At 31.3% G+C, this 17050-nt stretch overlaps 1 protein-coding gene and 1 pseudogene across 2 annotated transcripts in view; both read left to right on the plus strand.

Moving 5' to 3' along the window:
* The window catches only part of LOC139513098 (uncharacterized), an 11312-nt pseudogene extending 8657 nt beyond the window's left edge, over positions 1-2655 (plus strand).
* Positions 2656-13607: 10952 nt separating this feature from the next.
* The window catches only part of LOC139513106 (lysine-specific demethylase 5A-like), a 35435-nt gene continuing 31992 nt past the window's right edge, over positions 13608-17050 (plus strand). For both annotated transcript variants that reach the window (XM_071301286.1, XM_071301295.1), the window contains exons 1-4: positions 13608-13905; positions 15188-15265; positions 15459-15518; positions 15779-15841. In XM_071301286.1, coding sequence (XP_071157387.1) covers positions 13753-13905; positions 15188-15265; positions 15459-15518; positions 15779-15841 — 354 coding nt within the window. In that variant the 5' untranslated portion in view covers positions 13608-13752. The remainder of the gene's footprint in view (positions 13906-15187; positions 15266-15458; positions 15519-15778; positions 15842-17050) is intronic.

A 17050-nucleotide genomic window follows, 5' to 3' on the forward strand; every position in this document is an offset into this window, starting at 1 on the left:
AAATGATGCATGCTTTTGGTTCAGCAGTGATAGTACAAAACCTGACCTTCACCAATCTAGACAGAGTTGTACCACAACAGCTTTATAGTCAAACACCAGTTCAAAACTTCATACCATCAGAGGAAGATTACAACCTTATAACAACTGACTACATCATTCTAATGTCAAGGGTTGTTTTTGAACACATTCCATACTTCAAAAAATTTTCAGATATTGTTCCAATTAACATCAGCACACCATGTAGTTCTAATTTGAAAAAAAAGTCAGAAGTCATACCATTACCTGTTCTGTTCAAAAAATGAGCAATACTATCAAGATGTCGTAGGGATACTTGACTTCTATGAGAAATGTTTAAAAGATGCGCATGATAAAGCAGGAAAACAACTCCATAATCAGACATATCAGATAGGAGGAGACCAGCTGACACGAGAGAGATTCTCAGGAGCAAAGTCACTCAGAGCACACCATCTTAATCCTAGTGACAAATTCACCCACTTGAGTCCAATAACTTTTGAACTTTTCCACATGTTGATGTCCTACCTCAAAATGTCATTGAACCTCACATACAAACAAGAAAGTGGTCAGGATATTGGAACCTTGAAATCACTCCAAGATAGACTTTCCAGAAAAAATATTGGTGACAATGTGAATGATCACTATGAAGCAAATAAAGACTTTTTTATTTCTGTTACTGACATGTACATTGTGGAGTGTTTCTTGGAGTTTTTTGGTATGGAAGATAAATATTCAACGCCAACTAAACATGTGCCACCAACCTTTAACACAAATGATGAAATGAAGGAATGGTATTTCAGTACTGTGGAGATGATAGTCAAACAACATGTTTTCCTCCAAACTATTACCACAGGTGCAAAACAACAAATGCTGGAAGGTATATATATTTATATATATATATGTGTGTGTGAGCATGAAACATTAAATGAACTAAGTTCACTAACCATCATTATAAAATACTGATAAAAGCAACTGTTTGTCCAAATACACTTGATGTGTACATTACAATTCACCTTGGTCAAATTAAACATATATACTGAATCCTTGATCAGACACACTGACATATAAAGCAGGTTTAGACAGGCAGCAAGGGTTATATAAATTGGGCGTAAGATTTTAATTTTTACTATAGATGTTTCAATTAACACTGATCAAACTATAAACTAACTTTCAGCATGAATAAGTAAGAAAACAGATTTGTTTTTTTGATTAATTAATTATGACAGAATTCTAAACTTCAAAATCTGTTCTCATTGTGATTATATACATGAATAATTTAATTTTGGATGTAACGTGTCTTCTGATTGGCTGACGTTATTTTGTTATTAGCCCATAGACATAATTTAGTCATATGACCGTGACTTCATCAACGTTTTTTCATGGTTTTCTACGGTGTAAAATGGAATTTAGAATTAAATTATAAGAAATGACTGTAATATTTTTTCTGTCTATTCGAAATAACATATAAAATGTGGTGCACACTGTTAAATAACCCGCTACGCGCGTTATTCAGTGTGCACCAAATTTTTTATGTTATTTCTTCATAGACAGAAAAAATAATACAGTCATTCCTTAATTGGATAGTAATTTTTATTCAAATTTGATTGTGATATTGATTTAAAAAATATATCTAATTTTGAAAACTAATTCTTTACAGTTGATGGTCAAGTATTCCGGTTGGTTTTGGCGAATGGGAAAACCATCACACTCATGAAAAAAACAATATCAAAGTCAAAGAAAGGTGATCAGATTAGTAATTATGGAAATCAAATACTCCAACTAGGATTGTTATTTAAAGATTTGATAGATATGATACATATGCCAGAAAGAGTAAGAGGGCTACGTTTGTTGAAACTTGCAATGATGTATTTTAAAATCTATAATAATCTATCTAAGTATGCCTTAGAAATACTCAGACTCCTGGTACATCAGTTATGTACTTTGTCTGAGAGAGGCTCCAATGAGGAGTTCTACGCCATGTTTGTGAATACAGGAGGAAAATTTGAAACACATATACCTGCTGATCGAAGAATGGAGTACCTTGTCAAAGAAGTGAAACAACATGTTAAGCATATGTACTCCAACAAAACAGAAGAGAATATTTCAAACCGTACCAGGGCAATATCTGGAATTCGTGAAATTTCAGTGAATTTTGACCAACAGTCAGGGGTAATTATACGCTCAAAAAAACATTCCGACAAATCATCTAAGGAAGATGAACTGGCTATTTTATCAGATTTACGAGATATTAGACCATTTCATTGTCAACCTGGTAGGAAACATTCATGTTTTGGAGAAATGTCATCATCTGTTGTTCAAAACCTTGATGTGGACCATTATCACAATTGGATCAATACCAGAAAAGTTAAATTTGCTTTGGAAAATGGGAACTAAACATTGACATAATCAAATGACTATTAATAGTCTGTAATTTGCCAGGTCCAATTTGTTTTTTTGTAACTTGTTTTCTTTGGATTGATCTGAAGATTGAAGATATTTCATCAGATTTTTGTAGATTGTTGTTATGATGTATTTGATAATTACACGATTTTCCCTGGTTGGGTGAAGGGTTTGACACCTTCAAACTAGTTAAACCCAACCATAGTCTGTTGTTGTTGGTTGATCTAATATTTGTATTTTTTTTAATTTTTTTATATGAAATAGAGCACTTAGTTTTCTAAAAAAAAAATCTCACTTTTTTCAAGTGGGACCTTTTATAGCTGACTATAGGTTTATCTCATTGTTAAAGGCTATACTTATTTGATTGCTTACATTTAATTCTTTTGAACTTTGGTCATGAGAGTTGTCTCATTGGCAATCTTACCACATCTCCATATTTTTATGACAGTTCTTCTTAATTAAAACTACTATATAGCTTTTATCCAATCAATCATTTTTTCTTCAAATATATTCCACCTGTGGTTTGTATTGATATTTGATATGTAAAGGTCATAAAGTTTTTTTTTTAAACCTGGTTAATGGTAAACATAAAATCAAAAGAACTAACATACAATATGCATATAGCTTTTTATATACTACAAATATTTTCAACTTTTTAACTAGTTACATGAAACATTTTTTACCTATTATAAAGAAAATGCACGATTACTTACACTGTTTTCTTTAGTTTAAAAATCTACAGTTACCATATACAATGTAGAGAATATTGGACATTTTCTTTGCTGTTTCATATGATAGACCAGCAATAATTACTTTAGATTGGAAATAAAATATTCACCTTTTTTTTTAGATATTAGCAAAGGCAAAAATGATTATTCAAAATTATTTTTTTTGTCAAAATAATTCACAAATTAAAATAGTGGAAAGATACAGATATTTAGAGTATTTTACCGGTAGTTATTGTATTTATTTTTTATTGAAATTTAAAAAATGCCACAGATGATCTCTTTAATAAAGCTCTACAAGTCTTTTTCTCCGTTAAAAGTATATAATTGTAATTTCTGTGAGGTACCCTTGAAAACCTGTCTTAAGGTGGTACCCAACACTTTCACTAAAATTAATTTGGTTGGTTTAATTTTCATAAAATTTCGTCAAAGTATTTACTTTGAGACTTTGATAAATATATAAAAAATTTAATTTTTTTGAACCAACCGTTTTGTCAGAAAAAATACACTGGTTATATAGCAATTTGACAAACTCCAATTTTGATCATTGAGAAGCTAAATATTCCTTTTACAACACAACGTAATTAAAACGTTTAGCTGATTTTACAGAGTTATCTCCCTGTAGTGTTAGGTACCACCTTAAACTTTTTGAAAGTCTGATTAAACCTTTTTTCACATATGGTAGTGAAATGTGGTTATTTGATCATTACATAAATTTGAATAATTTTGACAATCTACCAACTGATAGAATACAACAAAAGATGTGGGAATATATTCTGAGGGTCAAAACATAGTCATCAAATATGTCTAGTAGACTTGAATGTAACAGGAATCCAATGTTGTTTATTAATTTTGTTTAATGTATAGTTATCATAAAACAATACTTAAAATAAATATAGCTAGAATATTATATAGTGCATTTAATGCAGGTCAATAATTATCTCATGAAAACTTAAAATGCTTGTTTTCTACACTGAATAAAATGTTAAAATACTTAAACTTAATACAAAAAAATTGACAATAAAAACTCTTATAAGATAATATAATCAGCAATCTGTCTTACAACCACAAATAATCATATCTGGAGCTGTGGACAGAAACCTGGTGTTTTTTAGTAATATTTTTGTTTCAAATTTTGTTCCCAGTACTATCTTCAAACCAATCTTTTCAAAAATATGAAAAGTAAAATTACACACTTACATGTATGTGCTCAGTTTTTAAATTTTAAAATGGGAAGATACGATAAACCCAAAATTCCAAGATAACTACGTTTTTCACTCAGTACAGACTGAAGAAGATTTATAAAAATCTTGTGATGAATATAAAGTGTTTAAAGGTACCAGATTATATTACAAAATATAAGGCACATTGTTTACCAATCTTATGGCTTAAATTTAAAAGATTCATGAAATAATCATTTTCTAAACTTTTAAATCCACAAAATATTACTGAATGTACATGTAATCATTTATTCAAATTTGTCAGAGATGCATTAGACATAGGAAACAATTCATAAAAGGAGGGTTACAATTGTATAACATGTGAAACATTGAAATTTTGTTTTGTATGATATCATACATGTATGACATTTAATGGAGAATACTTATGTTATATTACTTATCTAATCTGAATCTGAAAATTTGGAGTTATCTCCCATTGTTTTGACCAACTTTTTGTGAATGAAGTATTAGTGGTACATTTTATTTCTAACAGTCAAACATTTTAATTGAAAGGTGGCAAATTAGGTGTTCTTCAACTTAATTATTTGTTTACTTCTGAAAATCATAACAAGATAGGCCTATTTTCTTGTGTTTTTTTTTATAAAAATTTGTTTAAACAATGAAATAGCCCAGTCAATCCATTTTAACTTTCGACTATTAATATGCAGTTTTAAATTGTGTAGATTTAATTTAATTTTTGTACAATGAGTAAAATGTTACTCAAATAATGCTGCTTTAGGTGAACATAAGGAAATAAGCCCTGGATGTCCTCTTCACATTTAATGTCTTTGTAGTTCAAAACAATTTTGTCACACAAAGTTTGGGTCAATCCTGTCACAAGTTGTTGGTTTAACATGTTTATTTGATCATTTTCTGCATTGAAATAAGATTCTAGCATTTCCTTTAATTGTGTACAATCAGGTTCATCAGCACATTGACAATTATCTATGACGTCACACTTTTCCACTTCACTTACAAGACAATGATCACATTCACACTCTTTTTCACATACATCACAGCAGTTATGCTTAAGTATTGAATCTAAATCAACCTTTGTCTCAAAATACTGGCTTAGAAACTTTCTTCTGCATGTTTTTAGGAGGCAGAATTCTCTCACTTCTGGTTGTACAATTGTGTTGGTGGCAATATCACTCATATTGTAATGCATATATGCACTGCTTTGTCGACCATCTCTACCAGCTCTACCAATTTCTTGTAGATAACCTAAACGAGTAAACAATAATTGTTTTTGTTAAATCATTTCCTTTCATTTTTCAAATTTTTGGTTCTGACATTCATGAAAAAAACGAAACAATATTACATATTTCAAATCTTAGAACTGCAATTTTTTTCTAAGAACTAGGGGTTCAATTAGTCATAGTGAAATGTTTTTTTTTTCATTTTCTGTTAAAGTCTCATGTTTTTTTGCATGTTGGTGTATCAGCATATGAAAATGTGACCAACATACAGCATTGGCTTTTGATCTCAAGGTGAAAATATGGATTTTTGTATTGTAAATACTTGTGACCTATGACTTTTCATCTTTTTTTACAAAGTGTTATGATATTTGGAATATCACAAAAGGATGAAGTGTATGATTTTTAGGCGTCTATGTATATATATATATATAGTTACAATTATTGGCCTTTCACTTGTTGTAAAATATGAAAGTCTTTGTGAAAATTAATTAATATATGCATAATCCAGAACTTTTCTATTTAGATAAATTTATTTATATTTATAAATATGCAATTGTGTAATATATATGTATTAGACGGCAGTCAAATTTTTTAAGGTGCTTATGATCCAATTCTTGCAATTTAAATATTATAAACTGTTAACATAAATAGTTAGTTTTATGTTTCCATATGTAGATGGGAGATAACTACCCTTATATTTTATCAGTTGAGTCTGCTTTTTATGCAGCTCTGAACACCATGGTTCTGTTGGTATTAATAGACACAGTCTAAAGGGGAATAATCCTTACATATGATACTGATTGTCTCCCATATCAATTATGTATTCAGTGTTTTATAATGTTGTATTTTATTATATTATTATTTCATTGTTATCATATTGTATGAAATTTTGAAACCCTAATAACCTTTAGTGTAATACGTTATATAGCCTTAATACTTGCATTCCAAAGAACTTGGTGGTCCAATGTGGCAAACCCTTTCCACATCTGGGGCATCAGTGCCCATACCATAAGCTTGAGTGGCAAAAAGCAACTTTATGGATCCATGTGTGTCTGCCATGTTCTGTGCTATATTTTTTTTCATCTAGAATTATACAATTTATTTCAAATGCAAATGATTTATAATGATTTCATTTTTCTTTATACATGTAAAATACTGTTTCATTCAATTCGTTGTTTATTGTTTAATACTAATGAAATATGTTGAATAAAGTGGACATGGACATTAATGTTCTGTAACAATTAAACTGTTTTTTTTTGAATCCATGTACAAAGATGAATAAGGGTTCTGTCCATGGCCAAATATTAAAATTAAATCAAAGTCAAAAGCACTAAATGCATGAGCGTTATGAGTATATGACCGCATTAAGTTAAAATGAAAATTCATAATATAAGTAGTAACCAATGGATGTCACTGTCATAATTTGTTGGACAATATTAGTGATGGGCACATCTAATGATTGGTTTATTTTTCAACTCTTAAAAAAAATATTTCTGAAATATGCTTATTTCTTGTAAACCATATTATGAAATTAAAAGAAAAATCTTCTACCTTAAGAATGGAAGTATTATTTATTACAAAAATATGTACAAAAACATCAGACCAAAATGAAAATAGAAAAAATATTTGTACTCCTGTGGAGTCAGTATACCAGATTTGAATCCATTCCTTTTTTTGAAAGTTTGCCTGGAGTTTGCTTGTCTATGTTTGATTTCTTAGTAGATTATAAAAGGAATGCTTTATCAATATTTAAAATAACCTCATCTGTGCAAGGTGCATGGAACTGTGACACTGCTGAAAGTATTTCATCGGTATTGTCTTCCAGGCGGGCTGCCTGTGACACCATGTCATAGCCTACTCCACACCATTTCAGTTTTGAATAAACAATAGTTTTGGGAACATTCCAGATCTGACTACAAAGTTCCTCAATATATGGGTTTAACACATCTTGATATGAACCTTCTGCTGTTGTTTTACCTCCAGTGAGAGGTAAACGTTTTTGAACTATAAGTTTGATGTTTGGTCTATCAACTGGACCTGATAGGGAAAACACATCTTTCATACAAAGTTGTTGTTGTATCTCTTTCCTCATTTTCGGTGTTGCTGTTGCTGTAAGTGCTAGGATTTTTGCCTGTGGCAATATTGCACGTAATTTTGAAATGTTTCTGAAATCTGGACGAAAATCGTGTCCCCATTGAACTACACAATGAGCCTCGTCTACTACAATGTGTGACACATTTTCCCAACTCTTCTGCTTAAAAATGGTGCAAACTTCTTTTTTTAGAATTTGTTCAGGGTGGCCAAAAATGTACTCAAATTTACCATCCTTGAAATCTGCTGCCTCTGGTCCTGAAATATAAAAATTAAACCTTTTTGGTACATAAACACCATTTATTTTTAGACTTTGATTAATAATAAGATTAATATGTATTTACAGATTTAATGTAAAAATATTATTAACAGTTTAATTCTTTAGAAACAGATGCATGAATGTAAGGTAATGTATTGCCCACAGGATTCATTTGACATTGGTCTCATTTCATGTTTCTATTTCTATAACTAGCTGCAATCAATATTCTATATATGAAATGATTGTGAAGTGTACATGTATTTCCATCTTGGTTATCTGACATTAAAATTTTGGTTTATTTTATTTAGGGAATTTTATGACTGTAACATTTTTTCGGTCTATGAAGAAATGTTATAAAAAAAGGTGCTGCACACTGAATAACCTGTATATGTGTTATACTAAAGTGTGCACCACATTTTTTATTGTTATTTGTCCATAATTTTATTCTAATTTTGAAAAGGTTGATGACGTCACAGTCACATTTCAAAATTATGTCTACATGTATGAGCTGATAGACAAAACACTGTCAGCTAATCATAAGACTTGTTACATCCAAAATAAAATTTTGGTTTAATACTTGTATTTAAATTTTTAATTTATGAATATCATTGCATAAAACATTTGGTTTGAAAAGCAGGAAAGACAGTTCAGCATGTGCAATTTTGTTTTAATAAATGATTGAAGACAAGTATTTTAACATGAAATATAAAATTAAACTTATCAATTTTTGGTTATATAAAGCAATAAGCACATCAACGGTTCCTGGTCCCCCAGATTATATCAAGAATCTGTATTATCTGCCATAATGGCAGGGGTATCATTGGGCACCACCCAACTCATTGTTGCCAGGTTAAATGTGTCATGCAACAGTACTTGAACTTATTATACATAAGATGTAGTAAGAGGTCCAATGAGGCAACTATCAATACAAGTCACTAGCCTATTTTAAAAAGTATTGCCGAAACATTTTTCTGCAAAGTGTAGCGAGGCTAAAAATAATAAACGAAGGAATCATGCTTTCTGAGTGTTTCCCAGACCCTGTCTTAATCTGAAAGCTTGAATGTGTTCTGTTTCAAAATTGTTTATATTTTGGACTCAAAGCAAAATGTATAGAATCTGTGTAAGACTTTAGTTTCTAGGGACAACATCTAAAGAAAAATATTTAGGATAAAGCAAAAATGTAATTCACATAGTTCAGCATGTGGCCACTGGGTTTTCCTTTTTTTTTTGTGTGTGTGACTGTTTCAGCTTGCATAATTTTAATCTTTTATACCTGTAAATTATTAAAAAAAAATTCAAATAAGTCAAGAGGGGCTGAATATCATTGATATAACTATGTCAAGTAAGTTTTTATAACACATTTCAATTACAATTTGATGTAGCTCCTATAAACTTGGATACAATTTTTAGTAGTTGAAAAGTTGTAATTTTATATTAGCTATATAATATAAAACTAAAAGGTATGCAAAAAAGAATCCAGGATCAGGTGTTTAGTGTTTGTAAGCTCATGATTATGGGATTGACCCTTTCAGGATAAAGGAATTCTTTTTTCAAAATTTCATGATTATGATTTGTTTTGATTTTGGACTTCAGGATTTCATGTTTTTTAAGTCCAGGATTTGGGGATCACAACCCCTCCTACCCCCCCCCCCCCCCCCCCCCCCCCCCCCCCCCCTTTCCCTTCAATGCAGACATTTCAATTGTATCTAATTAATATTTATTCTTTTTTAAATAAAAGATATGGGAATTTTTTGCAGATTTTTTTTTTAAAAAGATGAATATTATAAATAATCTGGTGCCCTCTCAAAGTATCAAACTATGAATAGCATTTATGAAATGGCTTAAAAGACCTGCTGAGTTATTTATTTTCAATAGTAAAACATTGCAAGTCAGATTAGTTTTTACAAATTACCACAGAACAAACCATTTATTTTTGTGATCATCAAGGCAGCCCCATGTTAGGGGAGGGGGATTCTGCCAACATGTTTAACTCAACACATTATATATGTATTTGCCTGTCCCAAGTCAGGAGCCTGTAATTCAGTGGTTGTCGTTTGTTTGTGTTACATATTAGATTTTCATTCATTTTTTTATACAAATAATGTAAGGCCGTTAGTTTTCTTGTTTTGAATAATTTTACATTGTCATATAGGGGCCTTTTATAGGTGACTATGCAGTATGGGCTTTGCTCATTGTTGAAGGCTGTATGGTGACCTATAGTTGTTAATGTCTGTGTCATTTTGGTCTCTTTTGGATAGTTGTCTCATTGGCAATCAATTACCACATCTTCTTTTTTAGTTATTTATTTCACCCCCCACCATGAAATGGTTGTTCCCTTACACAACATATTTTCTGTTGAAGAACAAATAAATATACATTTATAAATATAATTTGTTCTTCTTCTTCTTCTTCTTTATAATTCAGCACTCCATCAACATACTGATGATAACGTGCCGGGCACTGATTTTACTATGCCGCGCGTGCGTGGGATATACATTTTATTTACAGTGAAAAATACAAAAATAAAAATAAAAATTTCAACATTTATAACTTCTTTTTCTTCTGTTTTTGTACTATACATTTTGGTTAAAACTATATACATTGTAGAATTTATTTAAATGTTAAGATGTTTATTGAGAACAGATATTGGAATCTGTTCTCGGAAGCTTTCAAGAGTAGTACATTGAACTGCAGCTACTGGGAGAAGGTTCCATTGCAAGATGGTTCTAGGGTAGAATGAATACTTGTATGAGTCTTTAGTGGTTTGTATGGGTCTGAAAGAGTAAATATGTGAATGTTGTCGTGTTCTTGTATCAGATTGTGTAAGTAGGTCTGTCGGATATATGGCAACAAGATGATGTATAATTTTGTAGAGGAAAATGATGCGGGTTCTAATTCGCCTTTTCTCAAGTGTTGCCCAATTTAGAGTTTGTAGCATTTCAGTGACTGAGCTGGTGTTATGGTATCTGTTGCAGGTGTACCTTGCTGCTCTGCGCTGGACCATCTCAAGTTGGTGTGTTTGAGATTTGGTGTGCGGGTCCCAGACGCAGCTGCTGTATTCTAGCTTTGGTCTTACTAGTGCAATGTATGCTTTTTCTTTGACTGTTTTTGAGTTGACTTTTAGATTCCTTTTAATAAAGTTCAGCTTTTGTGTGGCTGCAGCTGTGATATTGTTTACATGTTTGTTCCATTTGAGATCAGTTTGTATAGTTATTCCCAGATATTTTGTGGATGTTTCTTTTTGAAGTACATGTTGGTGGAGAGTATAGTCAAAATTTAATGGGTTTTTCTTAGTTGTTATCTGAAGGACTGAGCACTTGTCTGGATGGAATGACATGAGCCAGTCCTTCTCCCATTTTGCAGCTGATGTGAGATCTTCTTGCAGTTTTTGTGTGTCTTCTTTGTTTCGTATTGTTTTATAAATTATGCTATCATCTGCAAATAATCTGAGGGTACTGTGTTTGATGTATTCGTTAAAGTCGTTTATGTATACAAGGAAAAGGATCGGACCCAAAACTGTTCCTTGGGGAACACCAGATGTTACATTTATTTTGTCTGACTGAACACCATCAATGATCACTGTTTGTGTCCGAGATGTGAGAAAATCTTCTATCCATTTTAAGGTGTTGTCATCAATGCCATAATGTTTTAGTTTGTAGAGGAGTCTTTTGTGAGGAACTTTGTCAAAGGCTTTGGCAAAGTCCATCACAATTATGTCCGTTTGGATGTTACTGTTGTTATTTTTTGCTAGTTCTTGGATGAAGGATACTAGTTGGGTTTCGCATGATCTATTTGCTCGAAATCCGTGTTGAAGGTCGTACAAAATATTGTTATTTTCTAGGTGGTCCATCATACTACTGGCTATTATGTGTTCCATGATCTTACAAAGTATGCATGTGAGAGATATGGGTCTATAATTTATTGCGTTGTGTTTATCACCTTTTTTAAAAACAGGACAGACATTTGCATGTTTCCAATCTTTTGGGATTTTTCCTGTGTCGAGTGATTTTTGGAAGATGTAGGTGATTGCGGTTGAAATGTCACTACTAAGTTCTTTGAGTACTGTTCCGCAAATTTGATCTGGACCAGTTGCTTTGTTAGGATTGATCTTGTCCAGTAATTTTATGACACCTTTCTTAGAGATGGTGATCTTGTTCATTTTTGGATAGTTCGATTTTCCTTTATCCGGAATGGGTTCACTTGTTGTTTCTTCGGAAAATGCTTTTTGAAACTGACTATTTAGAATGTTAGTTTTGTCAGATGTATTGTCAGTAAGTTTACCATCTTTTCTAAGTGCAGCAATGCCTGTATTGTCATTTTTCATACTTTTTATGTATGTAAACAAGTTCTTAGGTTGTTTTTTCCTGATGTTGTCATCTGGTTCATCTACTGGTAGGTCAAATATCATTTTTTCAATGTTATTCCAGTAGGCATTACGCATTTCTTTTTGTAATGTTCTTTTTAAGTATTTGTATTTTTTCATTTGCTCTGGACTGTTTTTGCTCTTTTTATGTAGTCTTTTAACTTTGTTTATCATGATTTTTAATGTTTTATCAACCCAGGGTAGTTTTTTCTTGTTTGTGATTGTTTTCTGGGGGATGTTTTTCTTGACTGATTGAAGTAGTCTTTCTGTAAATGTATTCCATAGTTCGTCAGTAGATGAACTATGGTAATGACCTTTGATTTCTTGTGTGAGTTTGTTCACATCTTGTTTGATGTTTTCCAAGTTAGCTTTTCTGTACTGCAACATGTTTAATATTCTGCAAAACTGGAACACAATTTAAATATAATATCATTTATTTATATCTATTGGTATTTATAACAATAATATCAAACATATATCTGTATGAATATTTTTGGTGTCTCTGTTTATCTGTTTCATACTTGAGTTTCCCTAAAATTAAAAAGTGTCTCAATGACACTGCAGTCAAGAATGGAATGAATGAATATTACAAATACCTTCAAGACTATTTATTAGCGCTGAATTAACATTAACAGCCTTTCTACCCAGCTTTCTTGTCTGCTCTTCAATAATGGCATTTAAGGGGCTGATTATTATGCATTTGGTGTTATTCATTTTTCCAAGCATTTCAAAAATTAATGACTTCCCATAGCCAGTGGGTAGCATGATCAACGCATCACTTTTCATTGCACCTTGAATACTTTGCAATTGCAAAGGTTTCAAGTAGGTTAAATTAACGTTTCGCGTACAGTTGATCTTAGTTAAGGCAATTTTATGTATCAAGACATTCTTAAGTTTTTCTTTAAAATCTTTCACATCGTCTGCTGCCATATTGTTTATTGTTGTCATTTACAAATGCATGCCGGGAGAAAACACCGGCTTTCCTATTTTGATGACGTCAATATTTTTAAATTTAGAACAACCTCGATTTCAAATAAAAAGATGGCGTTATACCCTACCTGTCTTGATATATGAAATATGTAATATGCACATTGATCTAGACAGGCGAACCAGTCTACTCTAACCAATCAAAAATTTGTTTGATTAAATTCATACGCACTGACAAGTGTGAAAACATTGGAAATAAACATTTTGGAAAAAAATATTAATACATGTTTAATTTATGCTAGTCCCTTTAAAGTTTTTATTTTATATGCTAAATTATGGTTGTGGAAAAACATTCGTTCATTTTGGTACATTAAAAGATACTTTAATTAGAACTACATTGTACTTCCCATATTTAGAATAAGTATGTTCTTCGGCACCTCTCCACACATACTGGATTTTGTGTTTTAGGGATTCTACTACTATATTTTGGTCGCGTTATATTAGACCCTCTGGGTCGTTTTTGAATTGGAAGTGTCTGCCGTTGGCTTGCAGCATGGTTGACAATTCTTGTCCAAGCTTCAGGCGTCCTCCAGAGGCACCGGTATTTACTCCAACTGAGGAGGAGTTTGCCGATCCGTTGGGATACATCGCCAAAATAAGACCGATTGCAGAAAAAATTGGATTATGCAAAATTAAACCACCACCGGTCTGTTATTACTTTATAATATCATTTACTTTTCACTATTGTTGAATAATTTCTAATTGCCATTGTGTGTATTTCCCCTGAAAGTGTTGAATGAATTCTGCATGGTAATACGTGATCATACGTGCAAGTTATTTTCCCAAACATGGCGACGCCTTTTGTTCAGATCTGTCATACATTAGCACCAGCTATATAATAACTTAAAATTATAGTTATATGTTTGATAAAATGAATAGTCTATATGAAAAAAATACAACTCATGAAGTATGTGTTTACAAAATGTTTTTTAAACATGTTAAAAGTTTCTGAAAATAAAGTTATGAAACAAAGAGAAAAGCTGGGCCTCTTGTTTCTGTTTCCTACTTGAGGCCTTTTGCCTTATATGATGCAAAGGATGTACTAGTGTCTCGTAATTTAATGACTCTGTGTCTTTTATTATGATTATTAAGATTTCAACTTTTTAAAGAGTATTTTTGTATAAAAAATTCATATAATCACTACATAATTAGCAAATTTGTCTGTGTTTTACAATATAATTCTTTTTAGATTACTTCATATTATGATTAGATGAAGCATAAATAAAAAAAAAACAGTTTGTATTTTCACATTTCAATTTTACTCCAGGGTTAATCGTTTAATTAATTATAGGTTATAATTTCATATAGATTTTAGCAAAAAAAAAGGCAGAAATTTACAAGTATAATGATTTTAAAGTGTTATTTATCAAGTTAATTGTCTTTTTTTCTTATACATTCATATAAAAACACTAGGTGAAATAAATTAATGAGAAAAGAAAATCCTGGATGCAATTTAAAGATTGTTCATAACCTTTGACTGTTGACTTATTTACATCTGATCTACATGTCTTACTACAGATTTTATCTAAATATCATTTTCAAAGGCTGAAATTGAAAAAAGATGGTTGCTGTCAGCTCTAAACACTCATCTTATACTTTCCATATATTTTTGTGAGACAAAAATAAAAAAGTTGCAGGTCAAGCAAGATCTTGCAGTTTTACTCAAAAAATAATTTTGTTGAGAAAAAGAGGTTGCGAATGATTATTTTTTATTGAATTTCATCTCATTATGAATAAAATGATGAAAAATGTTAGATATGATATACTGTAAAATTCCCTATGAAGAAGGAACTACATAAAATATTTCAACCAATATGGCTGCCAAGCCAGAGACTAAAGGTAGCCATTATCAGCTTGTAAGAAAAATATTAAATATTTCTAATATATCAAATAGGTGTATTCTAATGTCCATTCTTTCGTTCATTTAGGACTGGCAACCACCTTTTGCTGTTGATGTCGAGAAATTCACATTCACTCCCAGAATACAAAGATTAAATGAACTTGATGTAAGTATATTGGGGCTCAAAATGGGCAACACTTTATAATCTTATACTTCTTGTTGCTTATTTTCGTTTATAAACTGTTTTAATGAAAAAAATAAATGAAAAATTTACAGTAACTTGATTTATTGTTAATTTATGTGAATTTTATATTCTTTTATTGATTCTATATAATAATGATTATATTTATCCTTTTCAGGCCACTTCTCGAATGAAGCTGAACTTTTTGGACCAGCTTGCAAAGTTCTGGGAGCTACAGGTAAGAATGATTCTCTTATTATTTAATTCATTATAATCTTAAATGTTGATTTTGAAGGATTTGTTAATCAACAATTTGAAATAAGAAAGAAGGTTCCCCCTTTTTTTCACAACATGTTAGCACTGTGCCAGATCTTACTTTATTTCCTTTTTCATCAGACATTGCATTGTTTTAGAAATTGTGTGAAATAAGGGACTGACTTAAAGTGTACATTGTAAATATATGCTATTATTGATCATAGAAGATTGTTTTTTTTGCAGGGTTGTTCTTTAAAAATACCTCATGTGGATAGGAAACTTGTGGATTTATATACATTATATAAGGTAAGACATACTTTTTATCTATTTTCTTCTTGTTACTTCACTATAAACATCAATCTTTTCATTGATGTCCATGTTTTCATGAATGGAGAGATCACATGATCAAAATAAGACTTTTGACCCCAGTATGTTATGAAACATATGTTTTGAATTTTCAACCCCAAAAAATGGCTGACACCAAGATAAATATAGTGTTGTGTAAACCCCCAAAAAACAAAACTTCAACATAGGGCCGGTATTGAAGCTGTAAATATACATTAAGGCAATGCCTGATCTGATTCCGTTGCTGGATAATACTATATATAAGGGTTTGTAGATCAAATAAAGAAAAAGAAATTTGCCAACCTTCCCTGACCGGTTCTGGCCCTACTTTTTATCAGAAGGTTTCAGTTAACAAACATGGGATTTTTCTTATGGTCCAGGGGGCCTCTGTGGCCAAGTGGTGTAAGAAGTTGTACTATTGTAATCACTAGACAGCCAACACTGAGGTTGTGAGTACAAACCCCGCTCATGCAGGTGTGCTCAACTCCAATCTTAATTGATAAGGATTGTCAGTTTTCCTATCAAAGAGGTCATCAAAGGTCAGTGGTTTTCTCTGGGCAAACCTGGCTTCCTCCAACAATAAAAAGTGGCCGCCATGAAATACCCCAAAAGTGGGGTTAAAACACCAAATATCAATCAATCTTTTGACCCATGTGATAGTTTAAACAATTGTTAAATTATTGCATACATGGATCTTTTAGGCAAATTTAAGTCGCCATTATCTTAATATTTTGAATTCAATCTGTAAAAATTTGCAGTGGTGGATCCAGGGAGGGTTCCAGGGATTGGAACCCCTTTTTTTGCAAGATCAATGCATTAAAATAGGGAAATATTTAGGGACCCCACCCCCTTTTTTCTCCTGGGTTGTGAATCCCCTTTTAAAAATGGCTAGATCTTCCCCTATTTTGCATGTTAATTCATGTTATATACATAAACATGATAAACATACTGTAGATTTTGCATTGTCAAGTATCAATATATAGGTAAAAAAGCAATAGATATACTGGTTAATAAGTCATGACATTCAAGATTTGTTTCAATCAAAACAAAAAGTATGAGTATTTTTTGTTTACGGTACTAATAAACTCCAGTCCATGGAACCTGGGTTGTTACAATGATACAATTACCCTTGATAAATATAAAATACTACATTTACACCAAAGTCGTCAA

The sequence above is a fragment of the Mytilus edulis genome, chromosome 1 (genome assembly GCF_963676685.1).
Source record: "Mytilus edulis chromosome 1, xbMytEdul2.2, whole genome shotgun sequence".
NCBI lineage: Eukaryota > Metazoa > Mollusca > Bivalvia > Mytilida > Mytilidae > Mytilus > Mytilus edulis.